The sequence below is a fragment of the Anthonomus grandis genome, chromosome 22 (genome assembly GCF_022605725.1).
Source record: "Anthonomus grandis grandis chromosome 22, icAntGran1.3, whole genome shotgun sequence".
NCBI lineage: Eukaryota > Metazoa > Arthropoda > Insecta > Coleoptera > Curculionidae > Anthonomus > Anthonomus grandis.
In genome coordinates, this window is record NC_065567.1 from 46,313,108 (window position 1) to 46,333,328 (window position 20,221).

General features: G+C 29.8%; 1 protein-coding gene and 1 long non-coding RNA gene across 3 annotated transcripts in view; one reads left to right on the forward strand and one right to left on the reverse strand.

The window, feature by feature from the left end:
• The window catches only part of LOC126748607 (catenin alpha), a 44,074-nt gene that overhangs the window by 18,513 nt on the left and 5,340 nt on the right, over positions 1–20,221 (reverse strand). For both annotated transcript variants that reach the window (XM_050457961.1, XM_050457963.1), the window contains exons 2-3: positions 2,841–3,139; positions 35–474 (exon numbers count right to left, since the gene is read on the reverse strand). In XM_050457961.1, the coding sequence (XP_050313918.1) occupies positions 35–474; positions 2,841–3,139 (739 nt within the window). The remainder of the gene's footprint in view (positions 1–34; positions 475–2,840; positions 3,140–20,221) is intronic.
• LOC126748611 (uncharacterized) lies at positions 10,108–10,565 on the forward strand. The gene is made up of 3 exons (XR_007664777.1): positions 10,108–10,232; positions 10,295–10,399; positions 10,467–10,565. It is a non-coding gene; the product is annotated as an uncharacterized LOC126748611 (long non-coding RNA).

Below are 20,221 nucleotides of genomic sequence, written 5' to 3' on the forward strand. Positions count from 1 at the left end.
GAAAAAAAAAATTAATAAAGCATACAAATTTTACCTGTTTTAAAACATAATCCCTATTAGCCTTGGCAGCAGCTAATTCTGGATGTCGAACATATACTTTGGAAGCTGTGAGCAACATAGTAGAGTGTTTTTTCAAAACAGCTCTGGCCGCAGCCAAATCATCTCTTAATTGAGGGTCTTTAAGCTCTTGTTGCCTTTTAGCAGCTTGACTCATTAATTCATTAGCGTTCTGCCTAAATATTTCTATGTTATTTACCAACTCGTCATTGCTAGAAGCCATTTTAAGTTTCTCTAGATCATTTTCTACTACGTGTAAAGATTTGAGCAAAAGATGTACGTCGACCATGTCAGCAAGGATTAATAGGCGCGTTACAGCTGACAAAAGATTTCTTGCTGCTCGAACCATATTACTGCGTTTTAGAGATGAACAGGGATCTTCTGAAAATTCTCTAGCATCTCTGCTCATCTGTATCCCTACAAGAAACAATAATCTATTTTTTAATATATTAATAAAATAAATTGTGTTTTCCCCATTTAACTTATTCTTCTTAGTTTTTATTAATTATTGTATTTCATGTAAATTGTCCAATATAACTGTTTGATCTGAAAATAAAAATAGCGCTTTCTGTATTTATTGGAATAATTTATTTTTGAGATTATTTCCAAGACTGCTAATAGCACGTAAGCAAACCAAAGTAAATGAAGAATAAGAATAAATGACCAATTAAATAATATATTAGTCCTCTTCTTAAGTTCACAAACAAGATGGTCATAACTTATAGTTTTAGCATTGTACTTAGATTATAAAATTAATTTTTGTAATTTAACAAGATTTTCTTTAAAAAAAAATTTTGTAATCCACATAACGTACTGAATACCACCAAGAAGTACTTTCTGTGTTTTTTTTTTTCTTAAATTTATTTTTAAATTACATACTTACCTAGTTATATCGCATTATTATTGTTATTTAAAAGAGGAAATCATTATAACTACATTTTATTATTCCCTACAGGGTTTTTCACTTAAAACTCCGCACGCCAAAAAACCTCTGCGACGCGTCATAAAATTATTTGATTGCAGGGACTTTAAAAATATGCGCATACAAATGTACAAATTATTTAAAAACTTTTTTGTTATTTATTCAACTTTATTTACTTTAGCTGTTTCCGAGTTATACCTATTTATAGTAAACATTTCCTGATTGATAAAAAATTATCTCAAGTAATGTAAGTGTTTTGAGAAGTATGTTATGCATATTACTTCCTATGGCAACCATTGTTATCCAAATTGTGTTTAGTGTAAATACGAACGTTAGTTGTTATTGCTGTATCAAAAATATTTTCACATTTTGTCACAAGAAATATCCAAACTTGTTTGGTTAAAAAAAGAAAACTAAGAAATATATGAAAATGATGCAATTTAGCAATAAAGAAAAAGTAGACAATGTACTGGTGTTTGGAGACTGCAGGTGCAATTGTATAGAAGCAACACAGTAAGTTTAGAGAAGAGAGTTTATGCACAGCATTATCTGCATACAAGAGTCCGCAAGGCAAAAACCTTTTCAAGTTTATGTAAAAACCTGTAAGAAAATATGGCAGCTGCATAAAACCTAAAAGAGATAGAAGCAAGACGACTACAAATGATGAAAACACTACTGCTGATTTTTTAACAACATTTTTCCAATTTGTATAGTCAACATGCAAATTTTATTTCGAAAATTTTATAAGTCGATTTAGATTTTTTTTTTTAATCAACCAATTTTTGGTATCAATATTTGGTACGGCATATTAAACGGATTTCTTATTGGACCTCACTTTTACGAAGGAACTTTAAATGCAGATCGCTAGTTTCTTCAAAATATACTTCCGGTACTATTAGAAGAAGTGCCTCTTGAGACTAGAATTAACATAGGGCTACATCAGGATGAAGCGCCTGCACATAATGCCGAAATAGTAAGGGTATTTTAACAGAGAATACCCCAAGTTTTGGTACAATTGTCCGACACAACTCAGGACATGAGCAGATTATTTTCTTTGGGCAAAGATATGGCTAATCTGAATAACAAAATGAGTGCAGTGTGTGCTGCTATTACTACACAAAGGACCCTCCTACAAATGACCCAAGCTTATCTATTAACAGTTTTTGATAGTTGTGTTCAAGCACATGAATATAATTTTGAACTGAAAATTTTAAAAGAGTTTTTTTAAACTGTTTTATTATGTAGTTAATTACAATAATAATTTTGATCATTAGATTGTAGGTGCTTTACTGGTTTTTTATTTATTTATCATATTATCACAACTAAGGGGCTAAAAACTAATAATATAAAATTATACTAAAATAGTTGTACTTACGAAATTAAGATGAAACAATACCATAATACAAACGCCAGTAACATAACAACATCTATCGTTTGTAATTGCACTTAAAACTACTTGCAATAACAATAGTTGCCATAGTAACTAAAATTCATGACATTCATAACATGCTTGTCAAAATAAGCGTTAATCACTACTTTAACTCGGTATAACTCAGAAACGAGTAAAGTGAATAAGTTTGAGTAAATAACAAAATAATATGTACTTTTGTATACACATATTTTTAAAGTCCCTTTAATCGAATAATTTTTTGACACGTCGCGACGCTCAGCTCTTTTCAGACGTCAAATTGTCTAAACTTTGAAAAAGATGTACTTGACCCCATACATTGATCACTTTTTACAGAAATTAAATACTTATTTTTGTTTTGGAGTTATTAGCGTGTGAAGTGAAAAGCCCTGTATAATAATTTGAAAGAATTTAGTCTAAACGAAAATTGGACAAGTGTGAAAAGAGTCTTACCCGTTTTCTTTACTTCGTCTACTGCGGCCAGCATTTCCTGAGTAATGTCAGGATTCTCATAAGCAATTTGTTCACCTTTTTCTATAAAGTTCTCAGTAGCTTTCTCAACAGTCTGTACCAAAGCACTAGCCCTTTTCGACTTTCCTTTTTTCTTTTTCGACGGTCCATTAGTGTTAACTAAAGTTGTTACTTGAAGCACTAAAGGTTCCAGAGTCTTTTCAACCGACATTGTTCTTATTTCTAAGTTTTTCGGATCCCATTTTAGGCCAAAATGTTCTCCCAATGATGCCATCATTTTCCTAATAAAAGAAGTAAAACATTATATTTAATATACGTCGATATAAACTTTAAGATGAGGATCAGGTTAGTATAAGGGTGATTTTTCATACATGATAGTGTTGGATTGTGTAGAGGACTTTATATATGGAGACTTAATCGATCTAGATATATCTATATAAATAATCAAGCAAACAAAATTCCCCAGTATAAAAACCCAAGCATAAATAAATTACAACAGGATATAGTTTGGTAAATTCAGAATTTAGAAAATTAAAACAGACATAGCATGGCGACATATTTTAAGTGCAATAAGATGTTTATCTAAATATATTGACTGTGGCAGCTGCGGAAAATGTTTTTATTATGAATGCGTAAAGCTAATCAGTTTTAAAATAAGTGCCAATTGAATTTTTTTTCTGGTACAATTAACTTCACAAATCTGGCAATCCTATACAGGTTAGGGAATTGCAGATTACAACTTATGCAAAATAATGGCAGCACCGCTTCCTCTCCTCAATAAGCGGCCGCCTGCGGATGTATAATAGGTATTTACTGTTTATGGACACAATTCGGCAGCACAATGTAGGGATTTGTTTTCAATTACATTTGAAAATAGACCGAATCCTTCTGAAAAAAACAATTTTAAATGTAGTTTCGATTTTTGGGGCACGATTTTTGTCTTCAATATTGTCATAAATGCCACACTAGTGGCAAGTGCAAAGACAAAGACCTTATACCGAAAAGTTCCAGGAGCAAGATCGACTGGAACAAATTGTCTCTAATTTCCTAGAGAAGCATTCAGAACGATCAAGTGTTGGAGAGGAACTCGGTATGAACCATAAAAATGTGTTACCAGTATTTGGAAAAAACATACTTAAACATATAAGTGTTTCAAATATTCCAAAACTCAGGCCATATTTCCTGAAGACCAGTGGCGAAGAATGGAATTTTGTGAAACCATGATGGAAAATCCAAATAAAAGTATTTTTGTCACGAAATATTCTATTTTCATATAAATAATATATCATAGTCTTGAATATAAGATAAAATATAAACAGGATGATGAAATTGCTAATGCCTTTGCTGAATTTTTGAGTGTCTACACTAACAATATTTCTTATGAAAGCTCAATTTTTAGTGATAGCTTTAAGTGATAACCTGGATTATTAGGATAGAAGATCTAAAATATTCCTTAAAATCTCAAAATAAAAGTCTCTTTAATAACCTATGTAAGTTAAATATGTTTAAAATTTAGCCCACAAAGAAATAGGGAAACTATATTTCAGGCTGCCCTACAGTTAGATACAGTCACTTTTAAGCAGATAACACAAATAGTCATAGCTGCCATATTTATGACTCAACCTTTATAGCTTGTTACAAATGTAATCATTTGGGTCACCCTAGTAAAAACTGTCAAATAGTGTAAGTTGTCCCTTATGTGCATGCTCAAATGATCTTAAAAAATGCAAATGTATTTTTTATATTAATAAATGTAGCAACTCTCTTTAAAAGAGAAATATAATATATACATAAATACTAATCATGCTGGAATTACAACGATTGTTATGCATATAAACAAGTTAATGGAAAATATAAATCAGAAATTTTCGAGTCCACTGTAGCAAATAAAATCATTCGGCTCTTCTTTCACTTCTCAATAATCTCTCACTTTCACGCAACGCTGGTAACCGCGGGCAATCAGTCATAGAATTTTTTAACTGGAAGCAAATAAATATAGTTAAAAATAACCAAGAGAGGCTCTTAGATCTATTATCACATCTAGATGTGACTTTTCCATATTCGAAAGTGCCACGATTTTTTAACTGATGAGGAGGGTAATCCATCCATTTTTATTGCTTAAGTTCAAAAACAATTTAGATAAAAAAATAAATAGCGGGAAACTCATCTCAAAAATTTCAAAAAAAACATCTTTCATTTAACTATAAGAAGGTTGAACTAGATTGAGAGATTGTTATATCACAGCTTTATTAATATTGATTGGAAAATTAGAATCTATTGGTGATATAACACTGCTGTGGAGTTATTCTATGATAGGATTTAACACTGTGTTGATAGTTTTATCCCTAAAACCGCAAGACAAATAAAATCTTATCCACCCTGGTTCTCCACAGAAATTATAAAATGAATAAAACAAAAACAAAACTCGGAAAAAATATAAACGTTATAATATAATATAACGTTACTTAATTGATTTAACTAAATTTAGAGAATTCTGGTCCAAAATAAAAGATATTATTAGTTAGTTTATTTAAAAATAGAACGGTATATAAACCCCCTAATTTTAATTATCTCGATTTTTTTTGTTGAAGTTACAGTTTCTCCAATTAATCAATGAAGTTATTTGTTTAAGAGATTTAGTATTAATCTATTAAATGTAGAAAGCGATGATACTAAGTACGCATTTGATTTTTTTGATGGATTAGGGCTATTTCAAGTCATAAATTCTCCTACGCGAAGAACTAACTCAACAGCCTTTCTCATAGACTATATTATTTTAACCAGTAGTAAAAAAATAATTGAAAAGGAAACTTTTAAGCTGGATTTAAGGGATCATAACTTACTTTTTTGTAATTTAGATGTTAAAGTAAAAAAAGTTGGTCCCTTAGTTCAAAACATATAGGAATTTTAAATCTTTGGATCATGGCCATTTTATTCATATTTAATGTGAAATAATATATATATAAGATAAACAATATTGATAGTACGGTAGCTTTCATAAGTGAAAATATTAATATTTTATTAGATTTACATGTACCATATATTACACGTCGCATTACCACAGCATAAAGAAACCAGCAGTCGCACTCCGCTCGAAAATGTAAGCGAACTAATAGCATCCTTAGCCATGCCGCAGCCATGTTCTCCGGATGCCGAGCTCACTGTTTATCGAACTGTGTTCATAGGTGTATCGCCTAGTTCAGCGCCGTACTTAGTGACTATTTTGATAGCGTTTTTACAAAGCGTAGCGTTTTTTATAAAAACTTTTGTGTGTTTGTTTTGTGATTTTGATTAAAATGGCTACAGAATCGCGGGGAATGAGTCGTTGTGCGGCTCTTTTATGTAAGAACAATTCAAATAATTGTGATTTGAGTTTTTTTAGATTTCCGAGAGAATCAGAAAGGTAAGTACATAGCAATAAGTTATCATGAATATCATGATTATTATAATTTATAATAATTACTTCGTATTATATAATAGAGAAAAAACAGATCTATACAGGGTGATTAGAATAAAATGAGGTACATGGGGGGGATAAATATAGAAATAGAATAATCGGAAACCTTTAGAAATACAGGGTCGGGTAAATAAAAAAAAGTTGCGTACTTGTGTGCCTAACAATAATCCGTTTTTAGCATATTTTTAAGTCTCTCTATGGATATACAGGATGACAACTATTTTACTACAAAACAAAGGTAAAAACACAAAGTCACGGTCTCATCACATTACAACTCTAGTTGTAGTGTGTAGTGTATCTAGTGTATCTGTGTAGGTCTAGGCCTGATGATACTCCGATAGGAGCGAAACACGTGTAGCTTTAAAAAATTATATGGATTTGATGAGACTGTGACTTTGTGTTTTTACCTTTGTTTTGTTTTCGTTTGGTCTCTTAGTGAAAAATGGATGATACGTTTCTATTTTACTAGGATGTTGCGCTCGGCCGTAAATATTTTTTTACTTCAGGGCAAGAATTTGGGCAATTGCTTCTGAGCATACGTTAAAATACAAATATGCCCAGCCAATCAGAGAAATTGAGAGTGGAGCAGCACTGCTGATCCTTTCGTGAAAGTTCGTACGTCAAATTTCGTTGCCGATTAGCTAAGGAAATTGAAAATCAACGGATTGGTTTTGTTTAACTTAACCTATATTGCAGATTTTATTTGCTTTGCTTGCTTCCTAATAATTGATTTAATTATCAGTGAAAATTCATAGTGTATAGTGTTGAGTGTTTTCTCCATTATCTATACAATCCATATATGTGCTGGTTTTGGGCTCAAAAACAAACAATTTTGAGTTTCATTACCTTTCAATAAACTTGCCAGTGTTTCTTAGTGCATAATTTCCTTCCACTTAAACCAATATTTGCACTTATCTATTGCTGTCTGTTAGACAATTATGGCATCACTAAGGTAAGATACATATATTTTTTTTAGTTCTAATTTGAATAATTATTTATTTTGCAGTCAACAAAATGCAATCTGTGAAGTTTGTGATAAGGAATTTTCAAGCACATCTACCAGAAACAGGCATTGGAAACAGTTTCACCCTGAATTTGTTGGGAAGGAACAAATAAAACACATTATATGTCCAATGTGTACTAATGATATCCAGACATTTTCATATTTTAACTCTTTAAACAAACATTTGCTTGATATTCACCATATAACTGTCAAAGAATCAATTTTAAATTTTAGGAATTTTGAAGAATTCACATCTTGGAGGGCACAAGATAATAGGGAAGTAGATTATGCTTGTCAGATCCGAAACAAGTTTAAGAATGGGGAAGAACACATATTTTTTTCAATTGCAACAGGAGCGATATGAGAGGTTGTACAAAGTCTTAGTTATCATTATCAAACATACATAAGTATGTTTTGTTGTGTTTACTTTTCGGATTTAATAGCGCATGCAAAGTGAGAAGTCTGGGGGAAGCTTTCGCATTCCAAGAACATGTCCCTCAAGGATTTTAGTAAAAGTTTTAACAAGCGGTAATAATCTTTCATTATTTTTTATATAGGTAGTTACATTCATTCATAATTTTAATACCTATAGGATCAGTTGCTGTGAAATTTGTGGAAACTCATGTAGGACATGCAGATGAGTTAAGAACAAAACGGTTGTCCAAGGCTGAAGAAAATATTGTAGTTGGGCAATTGACTGCAGGAGTGACAAACAAAAGGATAATTCAAGATGCTAGGAAAATTCAGAACAACACAATACAAAGACTAAACCTACTAACAAGAGGAGACCTTGCATATTTGATAAGGAAGTATAATATTGACAAACTGTAACATCTGTAAAATATGTTTTCATAAATACAGATGTGAGTGTCCAGAAAATTCTGTCAAAACAGTACTTTGTAAGCATATACTTGCTGTAGCCATTTTTGAGCAGGGGAGCGAGTTTGTTGTAGGTTCCCCAACTGTGAGTGAAGAGGAAGAGGATAATGTTTTGTTTGTTGATCAACCCACAACTAGCCAAATCAATTATCAGGAGGATGCAAGAAATTTGTAGCTATGGTAGAAGTTTAGATAAAAATGCATTTTCCAGATTTATGGCTGTAATCAACAAATTTAAAAATAAAGAGGTGGAGGAAGAAAATTCTCAGGGCATTGAAAAGAAAAGAAAAATTGAAAAACAAATGTACTATCCAAATAAAAAATAAGCTAGATTTCTTTGTGTATTTAATGGCTAGATAATATTTAAATTGTAGCTATTTTTTTGTTTGTATAGCTGTGAAATTAACAAAAATAGAATGTGGTATTTTATATGGTATTTTGTGTTGTAGAATCAGTATAATATAACTAAGTATATTTTTTGTAAGGTTTTGGTGCAGGTTTCAAATTGTAAATACAAATTTTAAGACGTCATAGGTGTTGGTTTCTGTATAACTATTTTTATATCTTTTATTTTAAGACTAAAATGTTAGCTTATTTTGTATGTTAATATTCAACTAATCATTTTCTATTACATTTTCTTTGCTATGTTTGTAATATTTTTTAGGGTGCAGAAAAGCTAATTGGATTAACTTGAAATTGACATGGAACGAGGGGGAAGGTCCTCTGTGAGTATATATTTATTAATTAAAATGTATACAGAGCAGTAATTTTTTTTCATGTTACTACAAAAAAAACTATTGAATGGTTTGGGCTGTGTATACATGACCAGCAGAGATGACAAAGAAGCTAAAGAAGTGCCAGTCTTCATACTATATACCAGATTAATACATTTAGCCTCTTTGCATTTAATTTTGAGGTTGTTGATATTAAAAATACCATAAATTATTATATTTAAATAACAAATAAATTTATAGATTTTTATTATTTGAAATAAACAAAGTTAAAATATAATTTCTACGTTTTTTTTTTGTTTTCTATTCTTATACTTTGACTTTTTAGTCATATTTACCCTTTATCCAGCTTTTTTTTCCAACCATATATATACTTTATATCAACCACTAAAGTATAATGTATAGAATATGTATAGTGGTAGTGGGCAATTTAAAATAATTAAAATAATATTATACTTTCAAATAACTATTGACAATTATTATATTACTAAGGTGCATATTAGAATTATGATATAAAGATATGTAAAAATACGAACTTTAAAATGTTCACTGTATATTGTTAAAAAATTTAATTGCCATTTATTTTTATTTTCTAACTTTTTTATTTATCCGCTCATCCACCTATTAACCAATTAATTTATCAGCTTTACACACCAATTCAATTTCGTATCACCCCATTTTTAATATTTAACTAAAAATAATAATTAAATAATTCATACATTGCGCTTACACGTACCGCTAAACCAAATGATTAACAAATTTCGTCAATAAAAGAGATAATTTGCTATAAAAACCAAATTTGGCAAGTATTTATAAAATATTTTTAACATAATAATTGATCACACGCTGTAAATATTTAAAAAAAAATCAATAATCCATTTACTAATAATAGCTAAAATATCTTCTTATTAAATGTTTTTAATGCATATTGCACTTTTCTTCATCTAAAATATATACGCATCATAAAAACCTAATTAAATATAAATATGAATAGAAAAACTCTACATACATTGAAAATTTCCTATTTTGAATTTGGCGGTTCCCATACCACGCCCTCGCAGATGCCGAAGCGCTCTCATTGGCTGGGCATATTTGTATTTTAACGTATGCTTTGCTTCTGGCAGAGAAGATTTGATAACAAAGGAGAACCTCCATACTCTTTCTTATAAAATTTGTTTTGAGGCATTTTGAAAACAAGATGTTTCTAAACGATTTACACAACAGACTACAACAAAATGCAGTGCCCACTTTATTCGCAGCGCTAGAAGGCACATCTTCAGATTCAACCAGAAAAATATGCCAAGGTAAAAATTTTGAAAAATATTTACATTGAGTATTTTAAACTAATGTTAAACATTTTCTTCAGATTTAGATGAAGCTTTTCCGCATTCATCCGATGTGACCTCTGTTATAACTTTTTCTCCAACGCTAGAAGACACATCTTCGCATTCAACGAAAGAATTATGTCAAGGTAAAAATGTTGAAAATATTTACATGCGATATTTATAATTAACTTTATACATGTTATTCAATGTTAGATGAAACTTTACCACAATCATCCGATGTCGCTTCTGTAGGTACTTTGTTTCCTGCACTAGAAAGCACATCTTCGCATTCAACCAAAGAATTATGCCAAGGTAAACATTTTGAAAAATATTTACATCCGGTATTTGTAATTAACTTTATTCATTTTATTTAGATTTAGTTAAAACCTTCCCACATTCATCTGGTGTGGCTTCTGTTAGTAGATCGTGCCTCGCAATCCCACCAAACTCAAACGGACTTAAGTTTATCATCAAGCACTCCAAGAAAAAATAGACTGAAAAGGAAGTTGAACGAATGAAGTTAGTTCAGGCAGTTTGTTAGAATCCATTACTTTGGAGGATTATATAAAATTAACACATAAACTTTGCCCGTCCAAAGAGTTTTTTTCAAAAAGCTAATTTTATCAATATTCAAGTTAAACAAAGTTTCAAAAAACCTAAAGGTAGAAGATATTCGAACGATTTCAAAAATTACTGCCTCAGTTTATATTTTACAGGACCAAAATTATACAAAAATTCTTTAAGGGCTACATTTTGTTTACCAAGTGTTAAAACTTTACAGAAATTTATCATGCACATTATTTTGCAGCATGGGATAAATGATTTCGTTTTTGAAACCCTTAAAAAAAAGGTTAATAGTTTCCAAAAGTTAGATAAAAATTATGTATACTCTGTGTCGACGAGATGAGTATTAAAGCAAACCTATTTTATAATACTAAAACAGATAAAATAATAGGTTTTGAAGATTTCGGTATTAAAAATAAAAGAGATTTCAAACCTGCTTTAGCAGCAACTGTTATAATGGTTCGAGGTTTGTGCAACAACTGGAAACAACCTATTGCCTACTATTTCGTTAATTCCACGTGTCCTGGTAAAAACTTAAAAGAAATAATTCTAAATGTCATTTCCAAATTAAATGAAATTACTTTAAGTGTGGTCGGGGTAGTATCAGATATGGGATTAAACAATATCCAGCTGTCTAAATTGTTAAATGTGTCTTCAGATTTGCCATATTTTTTCCACAATGAGTTAAAAATCGTTTTTCTTTTTGATGTCCCTCATTTATTAAAAGCGCTCAGAAATAATTTTATGAAATACAAGTTTATTATAAATGAGGAAATCATATTATGGAAATTTATCAAAATGCTACTGGAATGAATCTTTATATTCGGTTTGGCCATCTACCACACAGTGCAAAAGCAACTGAACAATTTGTTAGAAAAATTAATAATCTTTTCGATATGTTGAATTCATCATCATCCACAGGACCAACAGAATATCACAAGGCCTACAACGGAGATATTGCAAAAAAGAAATATCTGCTAGGGTGTTTAGACATGTTTAACAATTTGCATGTTTTAAACTGGAAAAGGGATGATATAACAAAAACAATGTGTTCATGGTTGGAAATTATCTATTAATGGAATGTTGCATTTATGGGACATATTAGAATCTAATGAAATGGGATTTTTATTGACTCGAAGAGTTAACCAGGACTGTTTAGAAAATTTTTTTGGGTCGGTAAGGCAACAAGGTGGGAACTCTGTTAATCCAACTTCCATACAGTTTATAAGGGCATTCAAAAAAAGCTTTTGTTTGGATATGATTCACTCGGGATCAGAAAATTGTGAAAAAGATAATAGCGAAATTCTTTTGAAAATTGTGGACATAAGTAACAATGACATAAATGAAGCATCAATCGATCAGCCTTCAATAGATATGCCAACGGATTATTATAACTGTAATGTTCGGAAAATTTTACTCGTTATATTTGTGGATATCTTATTAAAATATGCCTATCAATTCATTCGTGTGAAAAATGTGAAAATTACGCAAGAGAATGTGACGAAATAGATGAGAGCTCATTATTTTGTTATCTAAAAGCTTACAGTCATACTGAAATTGAACCATCTGGAAGCCTTTATATGCCAAATAAAACATTTGTTTGATATGTCACATGCTTGGAAAATTTGTTTAAAAAAAAATTTGAAGACTTTTCAACTCAAGACAATATTGTGCTGAAATTAATCAATGTGTTTAATACGGTGGAATACACACATCCCTGTCAAAGCTTTCCCTATAAATATCTTGCTAAACTATATGCAAGGCTTAGGATATATTACACAATAAAACATATAAATATTCAATTTAAGGTTCCCAATAGAAATAGAAAACTAATTATTTGGAGAAACAAGTAAATGATATATTATATATTGTTCTAAATATTATTTACTGGAATAACGTGATGCACAGTTCGTACAAACGTAAAACCTGTATAGATAAAAAAATTCCAACATCTGCGAATTTTTGTTACGTTGCTTATTAAGTACCAACTAAAATAAAAGTATTAAATTTTGCAACTCTTTTTAAGCTCAGCAACACTGTTAAAATGGCGAAAATCTAAATGTATTAATAAATTTGTAAAAAAAAAACATTGCTACAAAGTTAATGGACGCTTTACTATGGTATATTTAAGATATAAAGCCAAAGTTGCAGCTACTAAACACTATGGCAAAGTCAAATAAATGACTTTGCCAAAGTGTTTTTCTATAACAGCAAGATATTTTTTGCCGATTTAGAAGTTAAAAAAAATATAGGTTATAAAATTTCGCTTATGGAAAATTTACATCTAGTTCTGTTGACACTAAGAAAGATTTATCCAAATTTGCAAATCAAAATAATTTGAACGGCATCAGTATATATTTCCCAAAACAGTATTAGAAAAGGGGTATGTCAAAAATTATTAATGAAGCAAAATAATTGACTTTGCCAAAGTTTTTAATAGCTGCAAATTTGGCTGTATGGCTTAAATAACATAATTAAGCATCAATTAAAGTTGCAGCAATGTAATATTTTTTTTTTTTGGATTTTTAAGGAAATTATTTATATTTCTGCCATTTTAACTGTGTTGCCATATTTAAAAGAGTTGCAAAATTGTATACTTTTACTTTAGTTGGTACTTAATAATATAACAAAAATTCGTAGATGTTAGAATTGTTGGCAAATATTTGTCTTTATTTATTGGCCTATTTGTTTTGAAATATTAATTTATTTGTATAATTAGTTTAAATCCTTAAACTACTATGTAGTCAGATGTTAATCTAAAAGCGTTACTATACAGGGTGTTAATTAAGTATGTACCATAAATAATTTAACAAGCGATTGTTTGAGTAATTTTAAAACAAAAAGTTCATATGAACATAGGTCCGCAAGTTCTCTGGCGGTGTTATTTATAACATTAGGGAGCTAATTTACCCCTAACATGATTAAATTTATTAGGTTCAGTGTAATCTCAAACGGGACCTGAAGAAATATTTGTGGCAAAAAAATTGGGGCACCTGAATTTTGTGCCATTTTTAATATCTTATTTGATTTACTTAAATATCTTGCTTATTTTTCGAGAAAAAAAAAGTCCACTTAACTGCATTATCCCTGGATCACACAAGGAATTTGGGGAAAAGTTTCTTCATCCCTACTATAAGCAAATATGCCGCACCTGCGTTAGTACGCATGCACCGAACTCGCTTATTCAAGCCAATGTATTTTTATTGAAGTGCGACTGCTGGTTTCTGTATGCTGTGGCATTACTAAAAGATTTTTTCTTTTCCCATAAGTGATATATGATAATAAAAATCCTACAGTTCTTTGGGCCCATATAAAAAATTAAACATAAGCTCTAATAAAAACAACAGTATTCCAGAACACTTAGCAAACGTTGAAACTATTAATACGCATTTTTTAAATTCAGTACCCGCTCTTGCAGAAAATGTTAAACAATTACAATTTTTTAGCCAAAATAATTATCTTCCAAGATTTATTTTTCTTCCAATAAATGATATTCAAGTACTTAAGATTATATCGCAGATTAAAACTACATCCACTACACCATTATAGAAGGTGTATTTCCGAACATGTGGAAGCAAGCACTTGTTATGCCACTACTAAAAATTAGTTCTATTTAAAATATCGTCCTAGCAGTATTTTACTTACGCTTTCTAAAATTTTAGAAAGGGTACTATACAATTAATTAGGTGAATATCTTTCCTTAAAAAAGAGTAATCCCTTTGACATTAGTTGCACTACGGCTCTCTTGAGTATCACAGATGATATTTTAGATCAGTGGGATAAGGCACAGCGTACTTTACTAGTTCTTTTGGATTTTAGGAAGTCATAAAGTTTTATTAAGTATTTACGTCAACAGGGGAGGGGGGGGCTGAACACTGAGGAGCTCATTGACTCGAAAAAGGAAAGTAAGAACCAATATACACTTGATTTGATCTTTATGTAGACTAAACCGAGGATGAAAGAACCCACAAAAGAAAACATACTAATAGGTAGATAAATTATATTCAACAGAGACATATTTATTTTATTGTTTTCTCACATTTTGATAAACCAGATAGAACCTTACTCATTTGTTTTTGTCGTAGTGTGTGTTTGTTTCACCTGTGCTCTTTTTTTTTCCCCCTACCCATTAACAGTCAACCACGAGAAGAAAAGAAAATGAAAAGAGTCAATAATGAGGAAGAACGGATACGCCTCACAAATAAATACACAGCACTTCTAACTATATGGGACATGATTTAGAATCAGACAAAACCCCGTACACTAACCAAATCGCGCTGGCCTGACTTCTATCTTTAAGATATTCAGATAATAGTTGTATTATTATCTGAATATCTTAGACATTATTTGTTAGACCAATATAACGTAAAATATTTAATAAAACTTTATGACTTAGGGTGTCAAATGCCTTGCTAAAATCCAGAAGAACTAGTAAAGTACGCTTTCCCTCCACTAATCTAAAATATCATCTGTGATACTGCATTGCATACTGCATTATATTATTATATTTTTTAAACCCAGACTGAGTCAAAGGGATTACTTCACTTAATTGATTGGATAGAACCGTTCGGTTCTATCGTGTTTCGTGTTTCTTCCACGTGTTCGGAATTACACCTTCTATAATGGCGTAGTGGCTGCCGTTTTAATCTGGGATATAAATCTTAAGTACTTGAATATCATTTATTGGTTGTATATCATTTATCTTGGTTGAATTTTGGCTATAAAATTGTAATTGTTTAACATTTTCTGCAAGAGTGGGTACTGTATTTAAAAAATGCGTATTAATAGTTTCAACGTTTGCTAAGTGTTCTGGAATACTGTTGTTTTTATTAGCGCTTATGTTTAATTTTTTTATATGGGCCCAAAAATCTTTAGGATCTTTGTTATCAAACTTATGGGAAAAGAACATTATCTTTTCTGTTCGGATAGCTATAGTAAAAATATTTCTAAAACTTTTATAGTTTATCCAGTCAGACTCAAGCCTTGTTTTCTTATACTTTGTGATCGCCTTATCCCTATCTTTTTTAATGGCTATAAGAGTATCGGTAAACCATGGGACATATCTTTTAGTAATGCGACATGTAATATATGGTAAACCAATATAAATACGTGTAAGCACATGAGCTGTAAAAAAGACATTTAAGGAATGGAGGAATAATTATTGAGTGCATTGAAAACAATATGACTCACAATTCTTTGTTGCAGAACGAATAAGAAGAAAATCCCGATATAAAAGTTATATTTGGAGAGGATGTGAACAGTAAAATAAGTCATCACTAAGAAAAAATGCAGAAATAAGAATACAGAAAAGCTGATATCTTTAAATGGTTTATAAAAAATAATAACCTAAGTATTGACTTAACGAAAGCTTATGTAAAAGAATACACCAATGCTTTAAATGTTGTTAATTTGGTCACATTGCTAAGTATCGTAGAGGTGAGTCATACTACTCAAAATGTGGAGAAAGACATGAAAGTCACTAATGCTCAGAAAATACTACATTAAACTGCTCTAATTTTAAAAGGTTAAACTTACATGACAGAATCCTCTCGGCAGAAGACCCAAATTTTCCAGCTTTTTTTGCAAAAATTAAACAAAATGCGACACCCAATAAACTATTCATTCTTTAAGTGACAATCAACATTTTTTGGATCAAAAACAGGCTCAACTACAACTACCCCAGGCAAAATAATAAATATTAAAGAATCGGCTATTATACACCAAAATGTTCAGTCAATGGGAAATTCCCTGGATAGATTAAACCACCTAATTGATGAAAGCCCAGATTGCAAATTCATCTATATATCAGAATATTGGAAGAGAATGGATCAGCTTCAGATTTTCCAGATGAGAAACTTTCATTTATCTTCTTCCTTTTGCTGTGAGAAAAGATATGGTGGAATAGCAGTCTATGTGAAAAAAAATGTACTTTCAAGGTTCTAACAACTATAAATAGTTTGGCAATGGAAGAAGAGTCTGAATGGACTTGCGTCGAGTAGAGTTCAGTATACAGACCTCCAAAAGGTAATATAAAAATATTTTAAAAAAATAGAAGAGCTCCTTTTGTGTTTGGCAGTGAGTCAGAAGAAGGTATTTAGAGGAGGTGACTTGTATATTGAATTTTTAAAGCCTAATAGAGATAAACAAGAACTCTTCTCAATCATGAACTCATTTAATTTCTATTAGATACAACAATATCTGTAATAGATATACAGATATAACAATTACAGCAAAACCTAGGTTAAATAGTTGCATCGATAATATATTGACCAATATTGATATTGCTTGTATTCTAGGCATGAATCTGCAAACTCATTATTCAGTGGACTATATACAAAGAAGTTTCTGGTAAAGTCATAAGTCAAGAATCTTTTACCACTGGACAAGCTACCAATGATTATAAAAATTTTGCTTAAAATAGTACCTAATCTCTTAAAAGATTTAACACAAAATATATGGCAAACCAATATAGCAGCTAACCCTAGAAGCTTCTTGTTAAAGTCCATAAGCCCAAACAAACTTTTAAAAAAGTAAAAAATAAATTAAGCTGTGGAAATAATGATATACCAGCGAGTATGGTAAAGGTTTGCATTCCAACAATATCTGAAGTTTTTTGCCACATTTTTAACCATTTATTAAAGCATGGAATTTTCCCATATTAAAAAGTTCACTCATTAAGCCAATCTACAAAAAAAAAAGGTAATCCTAACGAATTTGACAACTATAGACAGATCAGCCTACTTACAAGTTTTTCAAAGTTGTTTTAGTTTATAGTTTGCAATCAGCTTCTCAGTTTTTTAAAAGACTGCAATATTTTATCTGATAATCAACATTGATATCTTAAGGGTAGATCTACACAAACTGATTTCAGGTCACTTGTGCATGTGCAGTCTTGAGGAATTTGGAGGGGGAAAAGCTTTCATTGGGAATATTTTTAGAAAGCACCAAATCATTAATTCAGGCTAATAAAGCAGGTGTACCACAGGGGAGTATTTTGGAGCCTTTCTTGTTCATTTTGTTCATAAATGACGTGTCATATTGATAATATTCAAATAGTATGCAATATCCTAACAATATTTGCAGATGACACAAATTTACTAGTAGCATCTTCAAACATCTCTATCGCCCATATCATTGTTTGGCCAAAAACGGGCAACATTTTGAACATTTATTGAAATAAAAACTGATATTTTCATGTTTTTGTTTTCTATCTGAACAAATTAAGATAAACAAAGATTTTTCTAATTTTCTCGAAAACGAATCGACCGATTTAAAAAAATCAAACATCAAAATAAAAGACTTCGAAAGACCTTTTAAACAAGCTATTACTCGATACCCCTTGCCATTTTAAATTTTTAAGGGGATGACCCTGGTGGGTAGAGGGTGAAAGGGGTGAAGTAATTTTAGTAAAATCTGTATTGTTGTGACGAATTCATAATAAGTTACTTATTATATTAGGTATTACGTCACTTATAGCAAAAAATCAATTTAGAAATTATTTATATATTAAACTATCTCACAGTGAAAATAGTATAACATTTTTATATAAATGCAAAATTATTAATTTAATACCAAAATCTTTAAGATTACACACATCATACAAAAATAATAAAAAACAAAAATTTTTAGAAAGAGCAAGTAAAGCATTATTAAGAGAAAGAATTCAATTTCATAGATATATTAAAATTACTTTAAATAATGAAATACAAAAATTAAAAAATAACTTATTTAATTTAGTTAATCAAAATGATTTCAATCATATATGTTTCTGTATAAATAATATGTAGTTATTTAAATAATTTTCAAAAACAAAAACAAATTCACATAAATAAAATAAATCTACTTTATAATGAAAATATAAATCAAGAACTTTTAAACACAAATAATAATGATTTTATAAATAAAACTGTTATTAATTTGTCAGATAGAGTTTTATCTGATACAGAAAAACTTGTTCTTTCTAAAGGTCTCAATTACTCAATTACTCCAAAAATTCAGCCAAAATTACCAATATCATTTCAGCTATAGATGCGTTTTCTAGACGAAAGACTTACCAAGGGATCAACAAGATGAATTTAGAATTAGGACAAAGATAGAAATTGAAAAACCAATTAAAATTAATCAAAATCTAAACTCTTTAGAATTAAAAGCTTTAAAGACACTTAAATCTGATAATACTATTAAAATACTTCCAGCCGATAAAGGTAATGCTACTGTTCTTTTAAATATTAACACTTATGAAAATAAATTAAATTTAATAATTAATGATGGCAATTATTTTAATTATCTAAAGATCCTACAGAAAAAATATCCTACAAAATCGGATAAATCCGACCCACCACGGATTTATCGAAAACCACTGTTTAAAAAAAAACGTCAAAAGGTTTGTCAAGCGGGACAACTTTCTAACCTAAAATTACTTGAGTTACTTATTATATTGGGTATTACATCACTTATAGCAAAAATCAATTTAGAAATTTTTTTATCTCACATGCTCAAAAATTGAAAAGAAGAAGAAAATAGACTGATTCACGTATTTAAAAGAAATATGAACTCAAATTTGTAACGATACCGTTCGATACACTTAATTTAATTTAAGTTCAATAAGTTTTAAATACAATAATTTACTTGAGGTATAACAGATTTTTTATATACCTAGTAACTGAGGTTCAATCTATTAATCTCTGAGCTCGTTTCTTCTTTTCAATATCCTATCCTTGTTATGAATATCAAAATTAAAAAACGATAAAAAACAACAAGACCTACTTTTTTAAAAAAATACCTAATTTGAACCAACGTTTCGGTAGTTATATCTACTACCGTTATCAAGGTAATTAAAGTAAAATTAAATTAAATAAAAAATAAAATAAACTTATCTTCCAAATTTTCAGCTATACAGTATCATCAAAATTTCTTCCTAATTCGAAAATACTTTATATACTTTTTTTATATGATTTGATGGTTTATTAATAGTTTGACAAACTATTTTGAAAGATAACAAAAATTTTAAAGGTTATTTCTTTAAAATTAAAGGGGTGTGATCTTAAAGTAAATTAATCATAGAAAATATATGAATATCAAAAATATATTTATATTGTTATATTATTTAGTATTTTGTATTATCTATTTTGTTTTTGTAAACTGGCTCTGCCGTATATTGAAATAAATAAATAAAGTATTGCCACATTTTCTTTTTATTTACTTTTAGAGTTTACGATTCTATTTTCCAGGTTGATCCTTTTATGCTCATTTAATTTAGATTTGTAATATTTTCTAGCATTCTTAATTGGTTCAGACAGATTAAGATTATATTTTGCTTATATTATGTTTTGAAAAATGTACTAAGAATGTTATGTTGTTTCTTAATTTTTTCAAATCCTTAGAAAAGTATATTTTTGAATTAA